This window comes from Ahaetulla prasina, chromosome 3, assembly GCF_028640845.1.
Source record: "Ahaetulla prasina isolate Xishuangbanna chromosome 3, ASM2864084v1, whole genome shotgun sequence".
In the NCBI taxonomy this organism is placed as follows: domain Eukaryota; kingdom Metazoa; phylum Chordata; class Lepidosauria; order Squamata; family Colubridae; genus Ahaetulla; species Ahaetulla prasina.
In genome coordinates, this window is record NC_080541.1 from 175,039,533 (window position 1) to 175,061,977 (window position 22,445).

The 22,445-nt window shown below is 40.6% G+C and overlaps 1 protein-coding gene across 3 annotated transcripts in view; it reads left to right on the plus strand.

Annotated features, from left to right (window-relative positions):
- BTBD19 (BTB domain containing 19) overlaps window positions 1-22,445 on the plus strand; it is a 72,960-nt gene that overhangs the window by 45,675 nt on the left and 4,840 nt on the right. For 2 of the 3 annotated variants that reach the window (XM_058178928.1, XM_058178927.1), the window contains 3 exons: window positions 3,706-3,765; window positions 19,567-19,635; window positions 20,539-20,670. In XM_058178928.1, the coding sequence (XP_058034911.1) occupies window positions 3,706-3,765; window positions 19,567-19,635; window positions 20,539-20,670 (261 nt within the window). The remainder of the gene's footprint in view (window positions 1-3,705; window positions 3,766-19,566; window positions 19,636-20,538; window positions 20,671-22,445) is intronic. The other variant, XM_058178929.1, reaches the window with a different exon arrangement.

A 22,445-nucleotide genomic window follows, 5' to 3' on the forward strand; every position in this document is an offset into this window, starting at 1 on the left:
TCTCAAACCCCCATTCATCACTAGTATTATCCTTTCTTCCATCTTTACTTCTCCTTAGCTAATGAGCTTCCACCTCCTTGGTGTTCTTTAATCAGTGCTATTTTTTTTCACTATCCAGAATCAAGAAAACTGAAAAGGGGAAGAGATTTTAACTTTACTTCCTGACCCACAATGTTCTTATATAATCACTACTTGCTGTTGGTCCTCTCTTTTTACAAACAGTCCCCTACTTAAGAACAGATTACATTCCAAGAGGCTGTTGGTAAATTGGTCTTGTTCACAAGTTCAACAAACATAAAAATACGCACAATGCAGTTCTTGCCTTGCATGGGTTGCTATCCAGGGGGGCAGGAGCCATGTGGGGAGAGGTATGAGTGTGTCAATTTCTGGCACGGGACGTAGATATGTGACGTGCTAAAAACTGGCCATTTCCTACTTTCTCCCAAATTCCCACCACTGCCCAGGGTTTGCTGGACCCGTTATGTTGTGGCTTGTGTGGGGTAATAACTTTGCTGCCTAAAGCTCCAATTTAAGGGCTCATAGAGTCAGGAAAGAGCAGGAGTAGATTATTTCTGGTGTGCCGCATATGTATGGAGTGTACCCAAAATTGGTTTTTTCCCCTGCTTTCTCCTGACTTCTGGATGCGAACAGGTTGGTTTGTTTCAGCAAAAATTTGTAACTCAAAAGTTCTTAGTAGGGTAATGTCCAGTGGTGGGATTCAGCCAGTTCGCACCACTTCGGGAGAACCGGTTGTTAACTTTCTGAGCAGTTTGGCAAACTGGTTGTTGGAAGAAATCAATAGGGCAGAGAACCAGTTGTTAAATTACTTGAATCCCACCACTGGTAATGTCTGTACTCACATTAGTGAAAGTGGGAAACTAGATTGACAAGGAGAGTTCATAGGAATAATCCTTTTCCATTTGTACTGCAGGGTGAATAAGACCCATTGTGATTCAGCGAAGGCTAATTTTGGCTTCTTCCATATCACATTAAGGGGACTGTCTTTTAAAATTATCAGGACCCCACTGTTGAGCCATAATGAGTCACGCATATGCAATAGTTGGCACTGCTAATAATGGTGGGTGGTTATTCTGTACCTGGGGAAACCCCCAAAAGGCATATAATCCTCTGCTCTCATTTCTTTTCCGATCCACTGGTATTCTGCTCATTACCAGAACAATATTTATAGCTCTGAAATCAGAGACTGCAAGTAGGGGTGAAAGTTTCAGCAACAAGAGGTGAGTGAGTGCAAAATTGTGTCTTCTTCCATAAATGAGTAAGCAGCATATGACTCTGTAAGACAACCAGCCCCTCTGGTCCAAGATAAGCTTTTTTTTCCAGCCTTCCTGTTTTATCATTGCAAAATGAATAAGAATTCATAATCTGGCTTCAGATGGCAAAAGAAAACCAAAACCAAGCTAGGACAGGTTTGGATAAAAGAAATATTTTCTCTTATATTTTCCAGTCAAGGATAAACCCATGTTATTATTGACCTTTTACTTGTCTTTCTTAAAATTCACAATGTGAAATGTTTTAAATTTATTAACAACGGAAGATTTAATTTCTTCGAAGTTAAACTTATTCCATCAACATGTGTCACCTGACATTTATTCATAAAAAAGTTTTATTTTTACAATCATGTCAAACAACTCATTCAATGTACAGTTATATACAATTAGTCGGGCTTGCCCAGTCACCACCCCCCTTTTTAACACTCTTCCCTCTTCTTGTCACCTGACATTTAGTTGTCTCTGCTATTACTGTATTAAGCTCTATTACTTAATACAAAAAGAATATTTCGTTCCAGATTTTGGATCATCCAGAAGTATACGTAGTGTATAATAACCCTGAAGAACTTCTGTTTAGTTAACTTCATGATATCAATCATAGGTGGAGGACTTGATGATTCAGTGCCAGAGGATGGGAAAACTCAAGAATTTACCAATTTTAACAGTACAGGTGGTCCTCATATAGTGACTACAATTGGGACTGGTAACTTGGTCATTAAGTAACTCTGTCATTAAGTAAAATCACAGCTGTGCTCATGATCTTACAGCAGCTTTCCTTTCCTTTACAGACCGGTGAAAGTTGTACAGAAAATGCTAGGATTGGTTGCAAAGTTACTTTTTCATCATCATTATAGCTATGAATGATTGCTAAACAGGGCAGTTACTAAATCAGGATTATTCGTATTGCGCAGTATTACAGAATGTTTTGCAGTGACTGACAGGCTTTCCTTTTCTGTTATTTTGTTACTGCTTTATAAGATGTTTTAAATCTCAAGTATGAGAGATTAAATCACATTATCTACGGAATTGAAGCACTATTGTTGTAATTAAAATACTCGATTTGGTATTCCATTATATTCCACTAAATTTATGGAGAGTTTTTATTCTTATATTGCTCATACATTGCTGAAATTTCCATTCTAAGAGATATGCTACCAGCTCAATGATAGGTACAAAGTTGCTGGATTTTGAAGTCTATGACATAAATTGAAGTCCTCCAGGCTTAAAGTTGCCAAGGTTGGAGACCCCTGTTTTAGATCACTTGGGTCAATTTATGTTATTTGCATAACTATGCAATTGCCAGGTTTATGTCCTATGCTTCAATTTATTTCATAATGCAAATGATTCAAAATATCAATTTTGTAATTACACAATCTAAATTAACACTGATGATGTAAATTTGGGTTTAATTGACATTTAACTGCTGTAGATTTGGCTAATGATGTAAATTTGGATTTAACTGACATTTAAATTGTCTACTAAATCAAGTTATATCTACTGCTTCTTGAACTTTGAATTTACTGTCCGTACAAATTTAACAATCAATCCATATGGCAGCAAGAAAAAAACTGCACAGCATTTAGCAAAACTTTAGTTTCCAGGAATATTTATTTTTATTTTCTGCTATTTTTTTCTTAAACACCAGAAAGATAATTGGTATTCCTTCAGATGCCCTTATTGCCTGCAACTCTGCTTTCTGTATGCAAAACCTAGGGAATAAATGAGAACCTGCTCTTATAGAAACATTTATATATGACTATTGGCATATGGCTGATGAACTGGGATTTGTGACCAAGACACATAAAGTGCTCCTTTTGGTCAGTTTCTTCCGTAATACTATATGAATATTATATTGTTTCCTGATTGCTTATGACCCTATGACTATCATTAAGTGTTGTATCATTAAGTGTTAAATTTGTACCCTATGACTATCATTAAGTGTTGTAAGTGTTGTACCTTGATGAAGGTATATTTTCTTTTATGTGCGCTGAGAGCAAATTCCTTGTGTGTCCAATCATACTTGGCCAATAAAAATTCTATTCTATTCTATTCTATTCTATTCTATTCTATTCTATTCTATTCTGTAGTTCTCAGTTAACAGTGAGAAAATTTCTGGTTGAAAGAGACTCCAGAACAGAGGCAACATTCAGAACTGGATTTCAAAGCAGAAATGTGAATCCCTCATTCCATATTAAAAAGATGACCCTCCCCAATAAAATACATTGCAGTTTTGCAACAGTAAGAAATGTGATGCTCATCAAATGTTGTTGAACTACAGCTCTCAATTTCCCTTGCTATTAGCTAGGGTTGCTGGGGAAAAGGCTTTGCTTTCCTATCCCTGTTGCATAAGGTCTTGAGGTGCTGAGTCACTACAGCAATACACATCTCATTCATTCTCAATCTTCTTTTATTTCAGCTATGCATTGAATTCATCAAAGACACACTAAATGTGAACCAAGCATGTGAGGCCTTTCAGGTAAGTAATGATATTCCTAGGCTTGATCCTCTGTCACTCCCTGAATCACTTTAAGGATAGAAGCAGGAGTTCTTTCCAAGAAAGCCAATGCTACAGACATCGACAGCTGTCTAATTCTATGCAGATTCTTTGTTGTTAGGCTAAATTCAAAGACATTCAATGCCTTAATAGTTAAAAACACATGAAATCAGTTGTGTTGGTTGTAAACAGACAGCAGTGGTAAAAATCTTCATCATAGACTACCTATGTTGAGTAGTATGGTATGGAAAGACTAGCACTAGCAAACTTGCAATTAATCACCTTTCCTGATAAGCCGTGATGAGTAAGCATTGCCTGCCTCTATCCTACCAGTTGGGTGGGGATAGAGAATAATGTTGAAATGTGTTCATAAGTGGATTAGCAGAGAAGCAAACAAGCAAATACTGTTGAAAGAAAAAATACTGTAAGAGGGACTTGTTTACCTAATTGTGAGGCCTTATGGTCTGAAGTACCATAGTAACCAGAAGCTTGAATTGCCCCCAGAATTCAACTAACTGATAACTAGTAGAGCTCACAAAACAAGGAATGAATGCCATGGCATGCTCAATACTATTTGTGTCACTGCATTCTGGACCAGCCGCAGCTTCCAAGGGGACTTTCAGATAGTCCCATGTAGAATGCATTGCAATAATCCATATATAAGATGATTGAGGGATGAGTGTCTATTTGGAGGGCTTGGCCCAGGAATGGAAACAGCTGGCTTATAGGATGAAGCTGTGCAAAGCCTCTAACTTTCCTAGCATTAGATACTATTTGCTCTTCAAGGGGGAGCAAGTCTAGGAACGTCTCCAAATTGTGTACTAATCCTGAATAGGAAAGAGCAGCCCTATTAACAACTGGAAAGCCTTGGTATGCAGTGGTTAGAATGCAATATTGCAGGCAAACTCTGCCCACAGCCTAGAGTTTGATCCTAAGGAGACTCAAGATTAACTCATCCTTCCATCCTTCTGAGAACAGTAAAATGAGGAGCAGATTGTTGAGGCCAATATGCTGTCACTGCATACCACCCAGAGAGTGCTGTAAAGCATTATGGGCTGTTATATAAGTGCTTTTGCTAAAGATGGACATTCTCCAAAAGCAGATGGTCCAGATATCCAGTTACTTGGTATTGCTAAGGCCGAATTTGACTTCCTTCTCATCCAGACCCTTTATAGTCTCCAGACATTTGGGGCAATAAATGAATTGGTATACAAAGACTAGATACTGGAATGGAATGGAACTAAACAGGATAGTTTTGATTTCTGGTAAATGAGTCTCTTTACCAGAAGAGTCATGATGTATTTCTCAGGGTTTGGACAAAACAAATTGCAAATACTCTTATTATAGCTATTACAGTTTTAATTCTGAGGGAAAAAACTGAATTGTTGGAAAAGTACCATATCTGGAAAAACAGCATCCATCTGGTGGTGAGAGAAGCATTGGAAACCCATTACTGCTGCAATTTTCAGTATTGTAAAAAGGGATTTTCCAGTTCAGGGGGAAGGAACATACAGCCTCTCTCACATGTCCTCTCCCTTCCCAACTTCTGTTCTATGCTACATTGAAAGTCAGGCGTGAAATGTTGCTGTCTTTGAACTTCGGAGATCTTTTTAAAAGATATTACAAACGATCCCACTGTGCCAAGGGCTTTTGTACTGCAAGCCCTTCAACACCGACAAACATTTATCCTGGCTGATTTCATACTAGCTGACATGCAGAAACCATATTCAGAAAATGAAATATAAGAGCAACCATTATGCGAAATGTTGGCAGCTTTCAACAATTCCCTAAGCCAGAGATCAAACACAGAAGACAATGATTCCTGTTATGTTTGGTTTTTGTTTCTTTGCTTTGCTTCTGTTTGCATTGGATTGTTCTGTGTCACTGTGTGAAAGTTAACAGGATGTGCCACATGATGTAGTGCAGCCATTTCTGTGGTGTTTATGTAAGCTATCTCAGTTCAATAGCACATATTCTGTGTATGCGGCAGGAGGATGAAAAACTTTGCTGTAACAAAAGGGGCTGCATTCATTTGGGGCTCTTCAACATGGCCCAGTTATTTTGTTCTCAGCAACATCAGCAGTATAGAACTTGCTGTCCCCATCGATGAGCAGAATTCTGCTACAAGCGTAATGTTGGCAAATGATGGTGTCTTTATTTATGGTGTACAAAACACAGTTGATGGATTGCCCATACATCATTTCCTCCTCCCCCCAAAGTCATCAGATCAGCTGGTGGAAGAATCATCATCCACTATAGGGATAAAGATGAAGGAGGAGGTTGGTTATGAAAAAGAGCCAGATAGCAGGTTTATCCTTCTTTCAAAATGTGCTGATTTTGTACAAGTGCTCAGGTGTGTTCAAAGAGAGCCACACTATTAGGTCATGGCTCAGCTCCTTTTGGACACAAATTTATGGCTATTCCAGAATAGCTCGTACAGAAATTATGCTAATCTTATGTTCAAAAAATCACGAGACCCATACTGTCTTCAAAAGAAGTCTGTACAACAGTTGACAACAGAAAAGAGATATATTTCACTGTGCAGATTCACTGTGTAGCTCCACTACTGTCATCACGGTAAATTTTCAGTGTTTTCCAAATAATCTAAGTCTCCAAGACTTGATGGGCACAGGAGAAAACCAAGTTTGAAAGAGTTATCAGAATGGCCCTGGAAGATAATCTTCAGGAACTGCAGGGCATGTCTGCTCCAGTGTCAGGTGGCCAATAGATTCTGGATTAATTTTCTATTGATAAAATAATCTGATTAAATAAATCTGTAGTGCTGCTTTCCGGACCTGGCTTAGAGTGATATTAGCATACACCGCTTTGTGTTATGCTGGACAGTTGGTGTCACAAATTGAGAGCCTTCGGGGGCCTTATTTCTACTTGTGTTGCAAGGATGCCCAGCTGTGCTAGGCAAACACTACTGTAATATGATAGTTATGAAGAAATTGCAAACAGAAGTGTTTTAAGGTGCAGTCTTGAATCACAGCCATGTGATTCATATTCCGTGGGTCCCTGAATCTATGTTTCAAATATGCCCACATTCCATGCTTGTGACAGAGACTGTAAGATTTTTGTAATTATGCAGTTTGCCCATCAGCCTAACCATGTCATATTATAAAACTCATAAAAGTCAAGTAGTGACAATCTAGATATGCTAGTTTATTTCTCACATTCCTACATTAATACGTAATCATCCAGTGTAAAATTACAGGGAAATTCTGTTTCGGATATGAAAAGCCAATCATCTTTCTCAGAAAGAGGTTCTGGTTTCAATTCTTCCTGATCCTGTTCTCAAAGAATGATTTCCTCTGCTAAATTTGGAACTATGAATTTGCAGTGAAGTCTTTTTGTATGTTAATTTCTGTTCCTCACTTCAAATATCAGCCTCCTTTAAAGCTTTCAATGCAGATACCTTTATATCTATATTTATTTATTTATTTATTTTGTCACAACAATATATGAAGGTATCATACAAAAAGATTATATAATATATAAACACATATATGAGTAAATATAAGGAGGTATAAGCATATATATATATATAGGAAGAAGAAAAGAAAAACAATAGGACAGGAACGGTAGGTACGTTTGTGCGCTTATGCACGCCCCTTATGGTCCTCTTAGAAATGGGGTGAGGTCAATAGTAGAGAGTTTTTGGTTAAAGCTTTTAGGATTATGGGAAGAGACCACAGAGTCAGGTAAAGTATTCCAAGCACTGATGATTCTGTTACAGAAGTCATATTTTCTGCAATCTAGATTAAAGCGGTTGACATTAAGTTTAAATCTATTGGTTGCTCTAGTATTATTGCAATTAAAGTTAAACTTAGGTCTTGTCGAAGGCGACGGAGTTCCAAGTTTTCTAAGCCTAGGATTTCAAGTCTGGTGAGATAAGGTATTTTGTTGTTTTCAGAGGAATGGAGAACTCTTCTTGTAAAATATTTCTGGACACGTTCAATTGTATTGATGTCAGAGATGTGGTGAGGGTTCCAAACAGGTGAGCTGTATTCTAGAATTGGTCTAGCAAATGTTTTATATGCTCTGGTTAGTAGTGTGGTGTTTTTGGAAAAGAAGCTACGCAAGATTAGGTTTACAACTCTTAGAGCTTTTTTTGCTATGTAGTTGCAGTGGGCTTTGGTACTTACCGTATATACTCGAGTATAAGCCGAGTTTTTCAGCACGTTTTTTGTGCTGAAAAACGTCCCCTCGGCTTATACTCGAGTCTACGTCTTCGGGAACCCCGCACAGGAGGGGGTACTGAACGGACTCCCATGGGAGGGACGGGGAGCGGGCCCGCCGAGGTCTCGCGGGATTTGTCGCCCCCAGGCCGGCCCCCATTCCCGTGTCTGGTGGGCGGACGGCGCAAACTTGGCGGACTGTGCATTGGCGCGGGGAAGCCCTGGTGGTGCAGTGAGAGGGCTGGGCAGGGGAGCCGCCAGCCTTCTCGGCTGAGGAGGAGGTTTCCCGACCGCGCTCGCCGCGAGAGCCACCCCAAAGGCCAGAAGAAAGGTCATTCCATCGGAGTAATGGAGCGAAGGCTCCTTCCTCTCCGCCTTACCCATGCTGTGCGAGCCCGGCTGGGCTGCAACCCCGCCGCCGCTCCTTCCTCAGCCTCCCGGGCTCGCGCTCTAGCAGCCGCCAAGCTCAGGCCGGACTCAGCAGCTCCCCATCAGCACTCGCACGGCGCGATTCGGGCAGGAGGAGTCGGGCTCGCTCTGTGGCGGTGGCGGGAAGCCCTGGCGGTGCAGTCCTTCTCGGCTGAGGAGGAGGTTTCCCCTCTTCTCTCTCCCGTTGCGCCTGAACATCTGCCTAGCAACAATGACGACAGGAGAACCTTTTTCTACTGGTTGAGCTTGGCCAATCGCTTGCTCTGAGTTGCTGCATTGTTTGTTCACCGGGCGTCTCAATTTACCAAGCGGGCAGTTTGAGGTCGCGGGCGGGATGGCGCTGCGCTCTGCGCCGCCGAGAGCCACCCCAAAGGCCAGAAGAAAGGTCATTCCATCGGAGTAATGGGCGAAGGCTCCTTCCGGAGAGGAAGGAGCCTTCGCCCATCCCGATGGAATGACCTTTCTTCTGGCCTTGGGTGGCTCTCGCGGCGCAGAGCGCAGCGCCATCCCGCCCGACCTCAAACTCGCCCGCTTTCTGGTAAATTGAGACGCCCGGTGAACAAACAATGCAGCAACTCAGAGCAAGCTGGCGGCCAAGCTCAACCAGTAGAAAAAGGTTCTCCTGTCGTCATTGTTGCTAGGCAGATGTTCAGGCGAACGGAGAGAGAAGAGGGGAAACCTCCTCCTCAGCCGAGAAGGACTGCACCGCCAGGCTTCCCGCCAATGCATAGCCTGGCGGGAGTTACTGCAGCTCACCCGGCTCCGCCCCAACTGGTGGTGTTGGGGCAGCAGCTGCCGCTTTCTAGCAAAAGGTCGCCGCCAAAACTCCTCGCCTTCTCCTGGGAAGGGCTGGATGGCTAGCCGGGAAGGGTTGAATAAGCAAGCCAACCTCCTCCTCCTCCTCCTCTCCCCATAGCGAAAGAGCGTTTTCCGTTGGAAGAGAGAGAGAGAGAAAGGAGGCCGTTCCTCCTTCTTTCATTCTTTCTTCTCCTCCGTGCTTCAGAAGCTGGGCGTGTGTGTGCGCGCCTAGTCCCCTTCTGTTCCGTGGCGCTGGAAGAGAGAGAGAGAGAAAGGAGGCCGTTCCTCCTTCTTTCATTCTTTCTTCTCCTCCGTGCTTCAGAAGCTGGGCGTGTGTGCGCGCCTAGTCCCCTTCTGTTCCGTGGCGCTGGAAGAGAGAGAGAGAGAGAGGAGGCCGTTCCTCCTTCTTTCATTCTTTCTTCTCCTCCGTGCTTCACCGTGCTGGGCGACCTGGAGCAGCTGCTCTTCAGCCAGATGCTCGTGAGTCAGCCCGTCCCTTCCTTCCGTGGGGGTCTGCCTTGCTGGTGAAGGTTATTGGGGCTTTTGAGCAAGGGAGGAGGAACGCGAGCACCGCCTTCGCTGGCATTCCGGGATTTCCCTTTGTTTAGAGCTGGGAATCCTCCTTCCCTTTGCACTCCCTCCTCCTCCTCTCTCTCTCTCTCTCACACACACACACACACACACAGACTTCTAAAGTCGATTGGCACAATGCTAAGCAAACACAGCAGTGGGTCAAGGGTGAAGGGCTAGGAACCTGGCAGGTGAAAGGTTGAGCGACATGAAAGGCAAAGACCACAATTGTTTTAAGAAAGAAGCTTTAGCAGGAGGGGGATGGGAGGGTGTTTTAAGTTTTGGCAAACAGCCAGGCCAACTGTATTGGAGAAGGTCACACAACTGGCCTTAACATTTTAGCTGCTGTCTTTTCCTCACACTTGGGTTTAATGATATTAGAGATCCTTATTGCCCTGCCAAAAAAAAAAAAGAGCCACCCCAACGTCTATGAAAATTAACCTTCTGCCAAGAGACACTGTGCAGGGTATTTTCACTATTGGTGTGCATACAGGCTTAGATTTGTGCTGGGTTCTTAGTGCTTAGAGCACTGACCTTCAGAGGCACCCTGGTCCCTTGGAAGCTAAAGGAGGACTCATTTTCATGCTTGCAGTTGTATTGTCAATTTCTGTGAGACAATGTTGTTGAAGTAACTCACTCACTCATTCATTCATTCATTCATTCATTCCTTGTGTGTCCAATCACACTTAGCCAATAAAAATTCTATTCTATTCTATTCTATTCATTCATTCATTCATTTTATTTTGTCAAATACATATTAAATAATTATATAAATATAAGCATGAATTGAATACATAAAAGGAATACAACTAAAGGGAACATTAGGACAGGGACGGTAGGCACGCTGGTGCTCTTATGCACGCCCCTTACAGACCTCTTAGGAATGGGGTGAGGTCAATACTAGATAGTCTTTGGTTAAGGCTTTGGGGATTTTGGGAAGAGACCAGAGTCAGGTAGCACATTCCAGGCATTAACAACTCTGTTACTGAAGTCACATTTTCTGCAATCTAGATTGGAGGTTCACTTTTAAGTTTGAATCTATTGTGTTCTCGTGTATTGTTGTGGTTGAAGCTGAAGTAGTCATTGATAGGAAGTACATTGTAGCAGATAATTTTATGAGCTATGCTCAGGTCATACCAAAGGTGGCGTAGTTCTAAATTTTCTAAAGCTGGGAATCCTCCTTCCCCCTTTTGCACTTTTATTGTTTTTTGTTCAAATAAATATTCATGTTATTTTACTTGGCTCTATCTTTATTTTTTACATTGACCAGTAGCTGCCTCATTTCCCACCCTCGGCTTATACTCGAGTCAATAGTTTTTCCCAGTTTTTGTGGTAAAATTAGGTGCCTCGGCTTATATTCGGATCGGCTTATACTCGAGTATATACGGTAGATCATTTGACATGAAAACTCCAAGGTCTTTAACGGGATGAGGGTCATCTGTAAGGTAATGTCCATCTAGTATGTACTTAGTGTTTGGGTTCTTTTTTCCTATATGTAAGACTGAGCATATATAAAAACATTTTTATATATATTTGTTTTCTGAGGTTTTCGCGGGTGTTTGTATGTAGGTCTTTGGTTATTTGGGTTTTCTCCCGCGTAAAATTGGAAGTGTCTTGGCGACGTTTCGACGAAGCCTGAGGATGACGAATGAGACTTCGTCGAAACGTCGCCAAGACACTTCCAATTTTACGCGGGAGAAAACCCAAATAACCAAAGACCTACATATATATATATGTACATATATATATATATGTCTGCATGCACGTGTGAATTAATTTTTAAAATATATTTAATATATTGTAGAAATTTATAATCTGTTAATAAACTTCCTTGGGGAGTTTACAAAATTTAAAATGCAAATTAAAAATCTAGTATTTTTTTTAAAAAAATACACTGTATCTTGTGTATCCAGATGCATTCTTTGCTGCTGTAATTTTCTCAAAAAAACTTGTGAAATAATAGTGGAACTAAAGCCGGTTAACTGCCTGTTATTTTTAGTGTTGTTATTTTTAAATGGGCCTAACTGATATCTCTGTAGCCTAAGGAGTATAGTGACCATAGAGAGGAAATCCTCCATTTACTTCAATACCTCCACTCATTCACCCTAATTGAGTTTCATTGCTCTAACAGTATCATTATGGCACCTACCATTTGTTGGGGTGGGGTTTAATGAGAAATGAGCACTGCTGCAGTTCCTATACTGTAATTACCCTCCAGCCTAGCCGAACACTATTAGTGTATATTGCTTTTTCCTATGTCTTTAAACAAATGATATCATAGACTAAAGTACAGTATAAGAGTTACTCCAAATTACTCAATACATAAAACTATGTTTTTTCTTCCAACCAGACATGGGGTAGGAAATCTGCAGTCACTTTTTATGACCTTCTGAAGTATTAAGCTAGGCTGCTAAAAACTAATGGCACAGTTTCTCACTATCTTCATGTTGGAAACACAAGAGCAGTATTGTAAAAGCTGTAAAATAGGCATATCAGAGTGAAAAATAGGAATGAAACTCAACCCCCCCCCTTAACAAAATTCAGACCTGACCTGATCCAAAATGTGCCTCCATTCCAACCTTGAGCCAATGGGACTCAAACTGCCAAACTCCTTTGCAACGTTTAGCATTCCCTGGTTAATTGCAACACTTGACCACCAAAGATGGCCTAGTCCTGCACTGTGGTTTGCTTTTGCCCATCAGGTTCATTACACAGTAGAGGTAGTCTTCAAGTTACAACTAGTTGATTAGCAACCATTCAAAATTATAAGTGACCCCCCAAAAAGTACTTACAAGCCAGAGTCAAAGTTCCAATGGCCATTCCCCCTCCCCCATGGTCATGTGATTGCATTTTGGCACTCAGCAGTTGGCCCACATTTAAAGCCATTTGCAGTGTCCCTTAATCACTTAGCTGTGATTTATTATGTTTTGGGCTGGAAACTGGTGCTTATTTCCAGTTTACAACAAAAATGCCAATTGCAGACAATGGGTTCACTTATTGACCAAGGTATTCCTTAATGACCACTGCAAAAAAGTCTGGTAAAATTGGGTTGGTAATGTAATGACCCACAACAACCTGCATGACTTCAAGGCTCAATTATGGTGGTAAGTCGAGGACTATCTGTAAGCAATACCACTTACCTTTGCTATCAGTTTGCAAGGGGAGTGCTCGCGCGCGGCGCTTCTGCTCATGCGCAGAAGCTTCTGTGCATGCACAGATCATCTGTGATGATGTCCAGGTGGGTGGGGGGAGCCTCCCGCCACCGTTACTACCAGTTCACAAGATCCGGACCAAACCAGTAGCAATTCACCACTGAATACTGCCTTACCTTTATATTGTATTTGTATTGCTTCAATGGCTCTTAAAAAAAACTTAAAGCAGGATAAAATAGATCATACAAATAAAATATTATGTCTGAGATTATAATTTACAATATGATTTTTTAAAAAAAATCATTATTGGTATCACATCTATATAATATGAGGCCTTAGAATAGTGTGCAGTCCTGAAAACCTTGGTACGGTCCCCAGCAGCCTTCCTTCTGAAATTACTTTAGGTAAAACATTCAGAGCATGGTTTCTAGAACTCTGTACATAGCCCTACTATCTCTTCCATAGGGATACATTGTGGATTTTTTCCTGTATTTTTTCCCTCTGTAATTTATGGCTTGATCCAGCCCATTTTAAAAGCATTATTTCTTTTGTCATCTTCTCTCCCAACACCAAAGGTGATCCTGTTATGTTGCATTGTTGGAACATTATTATTCTACTGATGAGAATTTCATGCAATTTCTTTTCAACATTCTGAATTTGATGCGCTGAAGTCCACACATCTTAAAGTTGCTGAGATTGGGAAACACTGATATGGTGTAACACATAATAGCCTCTTTCATACTCAAATTCAGATTAGCCTCTTTAGTGTCTCACAGACATGTGTAGGTATCGGGGAGATTCGTGCGTAATCAAGGAGCAGGGAATGAAAGTAGAGGTTAGCGCTGCGGGCTCACAGGTGCATTCTTTCTTGTTTTCTGCAAAAACAGCCACACATACGGAAAAATCTCTATGTAATTGATGAACTTTGTGGTATCATGGTGGTGTTTGCTAAAGTCTCCTTTTGTGCCTCTGAGGCACACCCACACATTTAAAACTGGATTCCCCCTTTGGTGTTTTCCAAGTAGCATTTCCTTTATCAAGTGATAAAGTTTGTCAAGTGATGCGTATTTATTTATGAATATATACATTACTTTGTTAGCCCACTTTGCAAATCAGAGAAGGACAGACTGGAGTTACTGAAAACCATGGTCTGTGTTCTTTTTACAGGACATGCAGATACCAAATCAAGGTACAAAAACAACACAGCTGTGGTCAGATGTTTGGTATTTACTGTTTTTGAAGCCGTTGCATGCTTACCCTATGTAGGACTGGTGTATCCTGAGTTCAACTGGCAAGATAATGTGGTTTGCCACAATCACATTGTTTTCACACATATACTCTATAACAGAAAATTGTTTAAATTTGCAGACTGCCTATTTATTCCTTTTCATTCCCAGCTGCAGTTCTGCTTACTGAACCTGGAATATGTCAGAAAAAGCAGTAGTTTCATTCTGATAGGGAGCAGTAGAGCAAGCAAAATGAGATGTAAACATGCCACATGGAGACTGAAACTCCATTCAGTCTAGGCATAAGATAGCAACTCTCCATACTTTCAAAATGAACTCACCACTACATCCATAGATATTTCCACTACTCTAGAGCAGTGGTTCTTAACCTTTATGGTGCTGCGACCCCTTTAATACAATTTCCCACGATGTGGCGACCCCTGAAGATCTCAGCGCGCCTCAGCAGCCACAGAAGGGGGGGAAAAGCGGCAAACTGTTTTTTTTTAATTTATCGCGCCTGAAGCCGTATTGGCTAGCAATCTGAACTGCTTGCGATTGCCTTGAGGACGGAGGCATTAAAGTGGAGACTCCTCCCCTATTAAGTTTATCGCACCTGAAGCCAGATTAGGCTAGCGATTGGGAGTGATTGCAGCTGGCTTGAGAGGGAGACATCAGAGCAAAGATTTCTCTCTTTTTTAATTCATTGTGCCTTAAGCCGAATTCGGCTAGCAATTTGAAGAGCCTGCAGTTGGCTTGTGGAGTCAACCATTGGAGTGCGATTCTTTGACTCGCAAGTATACTTCCCATATTTCCGATGGTCTTAGGCGACCCCTGGCAAATCGTCATTCGACCTCCAACGGGGTTGCGACCCACAGGTTGAGAATCGCTGCTCTAGAGAATCCAAAGCACCGGTGACTTTTTTTTTTTTTTTAAAGTCTGGCGATGCACTTAAAAAGAAAACCAAAATGTTTGATCTCCAGGGTAACAGAAACATGTCTGGTGATAAAGTAATATTGTCAATGGTTGCGGCGGAAAATTTTCTGCTTTTTTCCAATCCAGACAGTGACAACTTGATAACAGGACAAAAATGGCATTTTAAAAAAAATGCATAATTTTACTGCCAATTTTGTCAGTGCAATCTAAATACCAGGTAATGACACTTGAGAGCCACGTGGCATATATAGATGTAATTTGTATTTTCAGATAATGGTCAGAGGACAGATTCCACAGATTGTTTGTTAGGATGCGATTGGCAGATTTTGCCTTTAGAAATAGTTTGATTTGAAATTTCTTTCATAAAAGGAACAAAAATATGTTCCTGTTAAAATTACAGACAAGATTAGTTCAACAATAAACTGTGTCCCATGCTCTCATCCACCCCATGGCACAACAGCACAATCAAACAAAACTTATGTGTTAAATATGTAAATAGCGAGTGAAGCCAGGAATGTAGGCTTCACTCAGGTCTGGGTTTAGCCAGACATTAGCATGCCCGCCGCTGATTAGTGGATTAAAGTAGCGGGAAAAGTAAAGGGATGTCAATGGCTGAACCAGCGGACAGTTCCTTTTAAAAGGGGAGCACTGCCAGCTATGCATTGCAGTAACCTGAAATAAAGAGCTGAAGTTACTTGCTGTCATCCTGCCTCTTGCAATTTCCACACTTAACACTATGTATTCAGTGCCTTGTGGGAAAGCAACCGTGTGGGATGAGTCTTATCTTAACATAACATAATAACAGAGTTGGAAGGGACCTTGGAGGTCTTCTAATCCAACCCCCTGCCCAGGCAGGAAACCCTACACCATTTCAGACAAATGGCTATCCAACATTTTCTTAAAAATTTCCAGTGTTGGAGCATTCACAACTTCTGCAGGCAAGTTGTTCCACTTATTGATTGTTCTAACTATCAGGAAATTTCTCCTTAGTTCTAAGTTGCTTCTTTCCTTGATCAGTTTCTGCCCATTGCTTCTTGTTCTACCCTCAGGTGCTTTGGAGAACAGCCCGACTCCTTCTTCTTTGTGGCAACCCCTAAGATATTGGAATACTGCTATTATGTCTCCCCTAGTCCTTCTTTTCATTAAACTAGATATACCGAGTTCCTGCAACCATTCTTCATATGTTTTAGCCTCCAGTCCCCTAATCATCTTTGTGGCTCTTCTCTGCACTCTTTCTAGAGTCTCAACATCTTTTTTACATCGTGGCGACCAAAACTGAATGCAATATTCCAAGTGTGGCCTTACCAAAGCATTATAAAGTGGTATTAACACTTCACGTGATCTTGATTCTATCCCTCTGTTTATGCAGCCCAGAACTGTGTTGGCTTTTTTGGCAGCTGCTGCACACTGCTGGCTCATATCTAAATGGTTGTCCACTAGGACTCCAAGATCCCTCTCACAGTTACTTCTATTGAGCAAGGTACCACATATACGGTACCTGTGCATTTTGGGTTTTTTGCCTAATTGTAGAACCTTACTTTTTTCACTGTTGAATTTCATTTTGTTAGTTAGCGCCCAATGTTCAAGTCTGTCAAGATCCTTCTGTATCTTGAGCCTATCTTCTGGAGTGTTGGTTACTCTAAGGCATAGGACCGGGTTATTTACAGGACCGCCTGCTGCCACCAATAGCCTCCCAGCAACCTGTGCGCTCCCATAGGGAGGGCCTCCTCAGGGTACCGTCAGTCAAACAATGTCGACTGGCGACACCCAGGGGGAGGGCCTTCTCCGTGGGGGCTCCTGCCCTCTGGAATGAGTTGCCTCCGGGGATACGACAACTCCCCGACCTCCGGACCTTTCGACGCGAGGTAAAGACCATATTGTTTTATCGCGCAGGGCTGGCCTAATGTATTTTAAATGTGAGTTTTATTATGGTTTTATCACTGTTTTTATTCGTTTCGGCCTAATCTGAATTAGATTTTTAAAATGTTTTTTAATCTTTTGTAACTTTTTTTTTATTTGGCTGTAAACCGCCCTGAGTCCTTCAGGAGAAGGGCGGTATATAAATTAAATTAATAAATAATAAATAAATAATTTCCTGCCAGCTTGGTGTCATCTGCAAATTTGATGAGTTCCCCATCTATACCCTCGTCCAAGTCATTGATGAAGATGTTGAAGAGTACTGGGCCTAAAACAGAGCCTTGAGGTACTCCACTGCATACTTCCCTCCATGTGGATGTAGTTCTATTGAGGACTACACTTTGAGTGCGGTTGGTCAGCCAGTTACAAATCCATCTGGTGGTGGTGCTGTCTAACCCACATTTTTCCACTTTATCTAGTAGTAGGTTATGGTCTACTTTATCAAATGCTTTACTGAAGTCCAAGTAAATTATATCGACAGCATTCCTCTGGTCCACTAATTCTGTCACTTTGTCAAAGAATGCAATGAGATTAGTCTGGCATGATCTGTTTTTGACAAACCCATGTTGGCTTTTGGTTATTACTTTGTTTGCTTCTAGGTGTTCAATGATTTGTTGCTTGATTATCTTTTCCAGAATCTTCCCTGGTATTGAGGTCAGGCTGATAGGTCTGTAGTTTCCTGGATCTGTTTTTTTTTCCCTTTTTTGAAGAAGGGAACTACATCAGCTCTTTTCCAGTCCTCTGGAAGTTCCCCTGTGCTCCAGGATCTTTGAAAGATATAGTTCAGTGGTTCTGAGATCTCATCTGCCAGTTCCTTCAGAACCTTGGGGTGTAATCCATCCAGTCCTGGTGATTTGAACTCATCTAGGGTAGACAGGTGTTCACTTACCATTTCCCCCACTATTTTAACTTGTATTCCTAATCTGTTTTTTGTGGTGCTGTTTTTGATAGGTTGGATTGTTTTTTCCTTTTGTGTAAAGACATGCAAAAAATGAGTTAAGTAGATCTGCTTTCTCCCTGTTGCTTGGCACCTTCTTGCTACTTTCTCCCAGCAATGGGCCAATTGTTTCCTTGACTTTTTTCTTCTTTTTAACATGTTGGAAGAAGCTTTTTTTGTTAGTTTTTACTTTTGTCGCTAGCCTTTGTTCGTTGTGAGCCTTAGCTTTCCTCACTTCATCTTTACAGGCTCGGGCTATTTCTGATATTCTGCCTTAGTTATTTGCCCCCTTTTCCACTTTTTTACTTGTCCTTTTTGTCTTTCAATTTGTCAGATAGTTCTTTATGCATCCATGCTGGTTTCTTTTGAGATTTATTATTTTTCTTCTTCATTGGTATTGTGCTAGACTAGGCTTTTATAATCTCACTTTTCAAAATTTCCCAAGCTTCTTGAATTGTTTTCCCCTTGAGGATTCTCATCCATGGAATTCTTCTCAAGCTCTCTCTAAATTTATTGAAATTAGCTCTCTTAAAGTCCAAGACTCTAGTTTGACTTTGTTCTACTACTTGTGTTTGCATAATGTTGAATTCCAGTATTGCATGATCACTTACCCCCAAGGTTCCTGTAGCTTCAACATCTTCTATCATTTCATCTCTATTAGTGAGAATTAAGTCCAATATGGCTGATCCCCTTGTTCCCTTCTCTACTTTTTGGGAAATAAAGTTGTCTGCTAGGTTTTTTTTTTAAATTTGCATTTATATCCCGCCCTTCTCCGAAGACTCAGGGCGGCTTACACTATGTTAAGCAATAGTCTTCATCCATTTGTATATTATATATAAAGTCAACTTATTGCCCCCAACAATCTGGGTCCTCATTTTACCTACCTTATAAAGGATGAAAGGCTGAGTCAACCTTGGGCCTGGTGGGACTTGAACCTGCAGTAATTGCAAGCAGCTATGTTAATAACAGACTGTCTTAGCAGTCTGAGCCACCAGAGGCCCAGGTTAGAAACCTGTTGGATCTTCCACTTGGTGCAGAGTTTGTCTCCCAGTTGATGTCAGGGTAGTTAAAATCTGAGGGGAGAGATGTTTCAAAGGGAGAAAGCCACTACAGAGAAGGCCCTTTTTCTACATGTACCTTCCTGTTGTGGGACTTGCAACATCCCCTGTCTTCCTGCTCTGGTGGGCCAGTTACTAGTAGATGTAATTGGGGAGAGACCAATTGATCTAATGTGTCTGTCAATAATACTGAATTATACCCTCAGTTTATTAAGATCAATTTTCACCCATCTTTCATTTCTTTAGATAATGTAGAGACTGTAACTTCAACAATTTTGAGTGAACACATCTGAAAGATACCAGCCAGGAAGTCTAAATTAGATATTATAAAAAAGAAAAGTGGAACAGGGAAATGCAGAGATTTTAAATGACTGCAAAATTATCTGTCTCCTTAGATAGAGTTCCTAAAGATTATAATATCTAATTGTTCACCCATGAAAAGACCCGAAATGTTGGAATAAATATTTCATTTATTTTACTCTTGCCCACAATAATGCCTTCAAAAATATAGGCAATAAATGCAGTTCTACCCACTGTAATCATTTTATCCAATTTTTTAAATTCTTACTCTCTTTATGACAGGCAGCAGTGGCATATGGACTACTAGATTTGCAAACATATTGCTTGGCCTTCATTGAGAATCATACTCAGGTAAGAAGAGGTAGATATTGAGATGACATGCAGAAAGGAGAGTGGTGAAATCCAAATTTTTTTACTACCGGTTCTGCGGGCGTGGCTTGGTGGGTGTGATGTGGCTTGGTGGGCTTGGCAGGGGAAGGATACTGCAAAATCTCAATTCCCACAGCACTCTGGGTCCAGCAAGAGGTGGTATTTGCTGGTTCTCCGAACTGCTCAATATTTCCGCTACCTGTTCTCCAGAACCTGTCAGAACCTGCTCGATTTCAACCCTGGAAAGGAGGCCCAATACAATGTTTCCTATTCTAACCAAGATCCTGGAGAATAAAGAGAATTTATATTAAATCAATGTAATTTTCTTTCCTATTGGACCACGGGTATATATGTACAGTTGTATGAATGTATGTATGAATATATGTATGTATGCATTTAATTAATATGGCCACTCGCCTCACAGCAATGACTCTAGTTGGTGCATAACAATTAAAAACCCAGCAGTTACAAATAATAGCCCAAATAATATATTTGAGCCATATATATATAATAAACTTCCTTATATGCAGAAACTCTTGGTACTATTATATAGGGGTTCCAGACATTTTCCTATTAAAAAAAAGGCATTGCACCTAGATTTGGCAATGCTATTATGTCTTCAGCTTTCAGATTCAGTTGTACAACCATTGTACATCAGCAATAGTCAAGATTTGATCATCTCTTTACTTCAAAAAAGTTTTTTGTTCCATGTTGCAATAGGAAATGGTGGCACTGAGTCTAGAAATTATGTTGGTGAGTAATATAATGGGGAACTGGATTGCCTTAACACTCTATTTTTTTCCACAGGCTCTTCAACTTTATCTGAAGTTCTTTATCCTCATATTCTCTATCTCAGAGATATACAGCATCTTTTTTTCTCTGTAGGAGGTGACCCAAACACGTGGGTTCTTGGAACTGTCAGAACAGGCAATGCAAATTATTTTGCAGAGTGACTGTTTGACTATTGACGAGGTGAAGCTGATCCATGCTGTACGAGAATGGGCTCATGTTGGCTCTGTAAGTACTGATAGTTTAGATGGTGTGTTAGTGTGTGGAATGGCCCAAGGTTTAAAGTTTAAGATTTTTTTTTAAATAAGCTTCATAGAATTAGAGCTAAACCTCCTCAAATACTTAACAGTAGTCAGTGATAACAAAACAATATTATGATAATGATAGACTTGTTGAAATAACAGCAGGGATAGCCATCATTAAGTAAAAACAGCACAAGATAATGATAAAAAAGAAGAATAAAAACTAATAATCTTGTAGTTCCTGAAAAAGTATAATAAAACAGGTTTTAGAACCCTCACATAGCCCAATAGGAAAGTAACCAAAGATATTTACTTGAGACAGTAATTCATAGTTGTTTTTCCTGATACTCAGGGCCTTACAGAACACCTGGAGAACAGGGACTTTTGAATACCTTCAGTGCCATCTCTTGAAATTAGCCCTTCTCTCCCTGTAAAACAATAGACCTTGCAATAAGGGCCCCATATCCTAATCCAGTATTAGATTGCTACTTTGAGAGCTGTGAGTACTGACAGCTTTCAATCCAGGAAATTCAGCAAAGTCCACTTTCTGGACATTGATGTTCCAGGATAGTTTCCATCTCAAGCCCAGATGAAAAACTGGATTAGAATGAATCCAAATGTTTGCAAAACTGTCTACAATTAAGAAGGTATTCCTCAGTTTAGAATCTTATACAAAAATACCAGGTTCATGTACAAAATATATGTTGCCATTGCCTCTTCTAAGTTTTCCGACTTCAGTTAATCAGAACTGCACCATCTCTTAATGCATGTGTCCCCAACCCCTGGTCCCCAGACTGGTACCGGTCCAGAGCCATTGAAGATCGGGATACATAAGCGCAAGTGGCGGGCATGCACACCAAACCATCCCCTCTCACCCATAGACATTGGTACCATCGGTCCATGAAGCTAGACAGGTTGGGGACCACTGTCTTAATGGGATTTTTGTTGCAGTATTTCTATAAACAGAATCTAGCCCTGAGTAATTTCAAATATCAGAATAGGCAATCTTAAAGAGTGCATTGTTTTCATCCTTTTCAGGGGCTTGTCAATAAGGCTACAAAAGCTGAAAAGCTGAAGGATATGCTGATATCCTTCAGGAAAGCTGGTTCTGTGATAACAGATCAGCTGATTCCTTGGCTATTTCTAATTCTATTAAAAATAATGGCATATAATAACTTTTGGCCAATAAGTGGCATCTTTCACTTATCTTTGGTGCCTTGTAGGAGCGGAGCCTCGTTAGTCTATGATAGCAAAAAATCAGAAGTCTGGTAGCACCATTTCTGACAAACGCATTTCATTAAAAGATATAAGCTTTTGTGAACTACAGCCCCTTCTGCTCTTTTAATATTTCGGGTGCATACAATAAATGTTGTTTTCCAGAATCCGATACAAGTAGGGAGATATTTGGTTTGCCCCATTTTACGACTTTTCTTACCACAGTTGTTAAGGGAATCACTGCCGTTGATAAATTAGTAATCCAGTTGTTAAGTGAATCTGGCTTCCCCATTGACTTTGGTTATCAAAAGGTTGCAAAAGGGACCTTGGGACACACCGACGGTCATAAGTATTTATTTTATTTATTTATTTATTTATTTGATTTTTATACCGCCCTTCTCCCGAAGGACTCAGGGCGGTGTACAGGCAAAAATAAAACAGATAATACAATATACAATTTAAAAAGCAGATAAAAAAACTTATTTTAAAATTAGCCTGATAGGTTAAAATATACTAGACTAAAAAACCCCATTTAAAATTAATTAA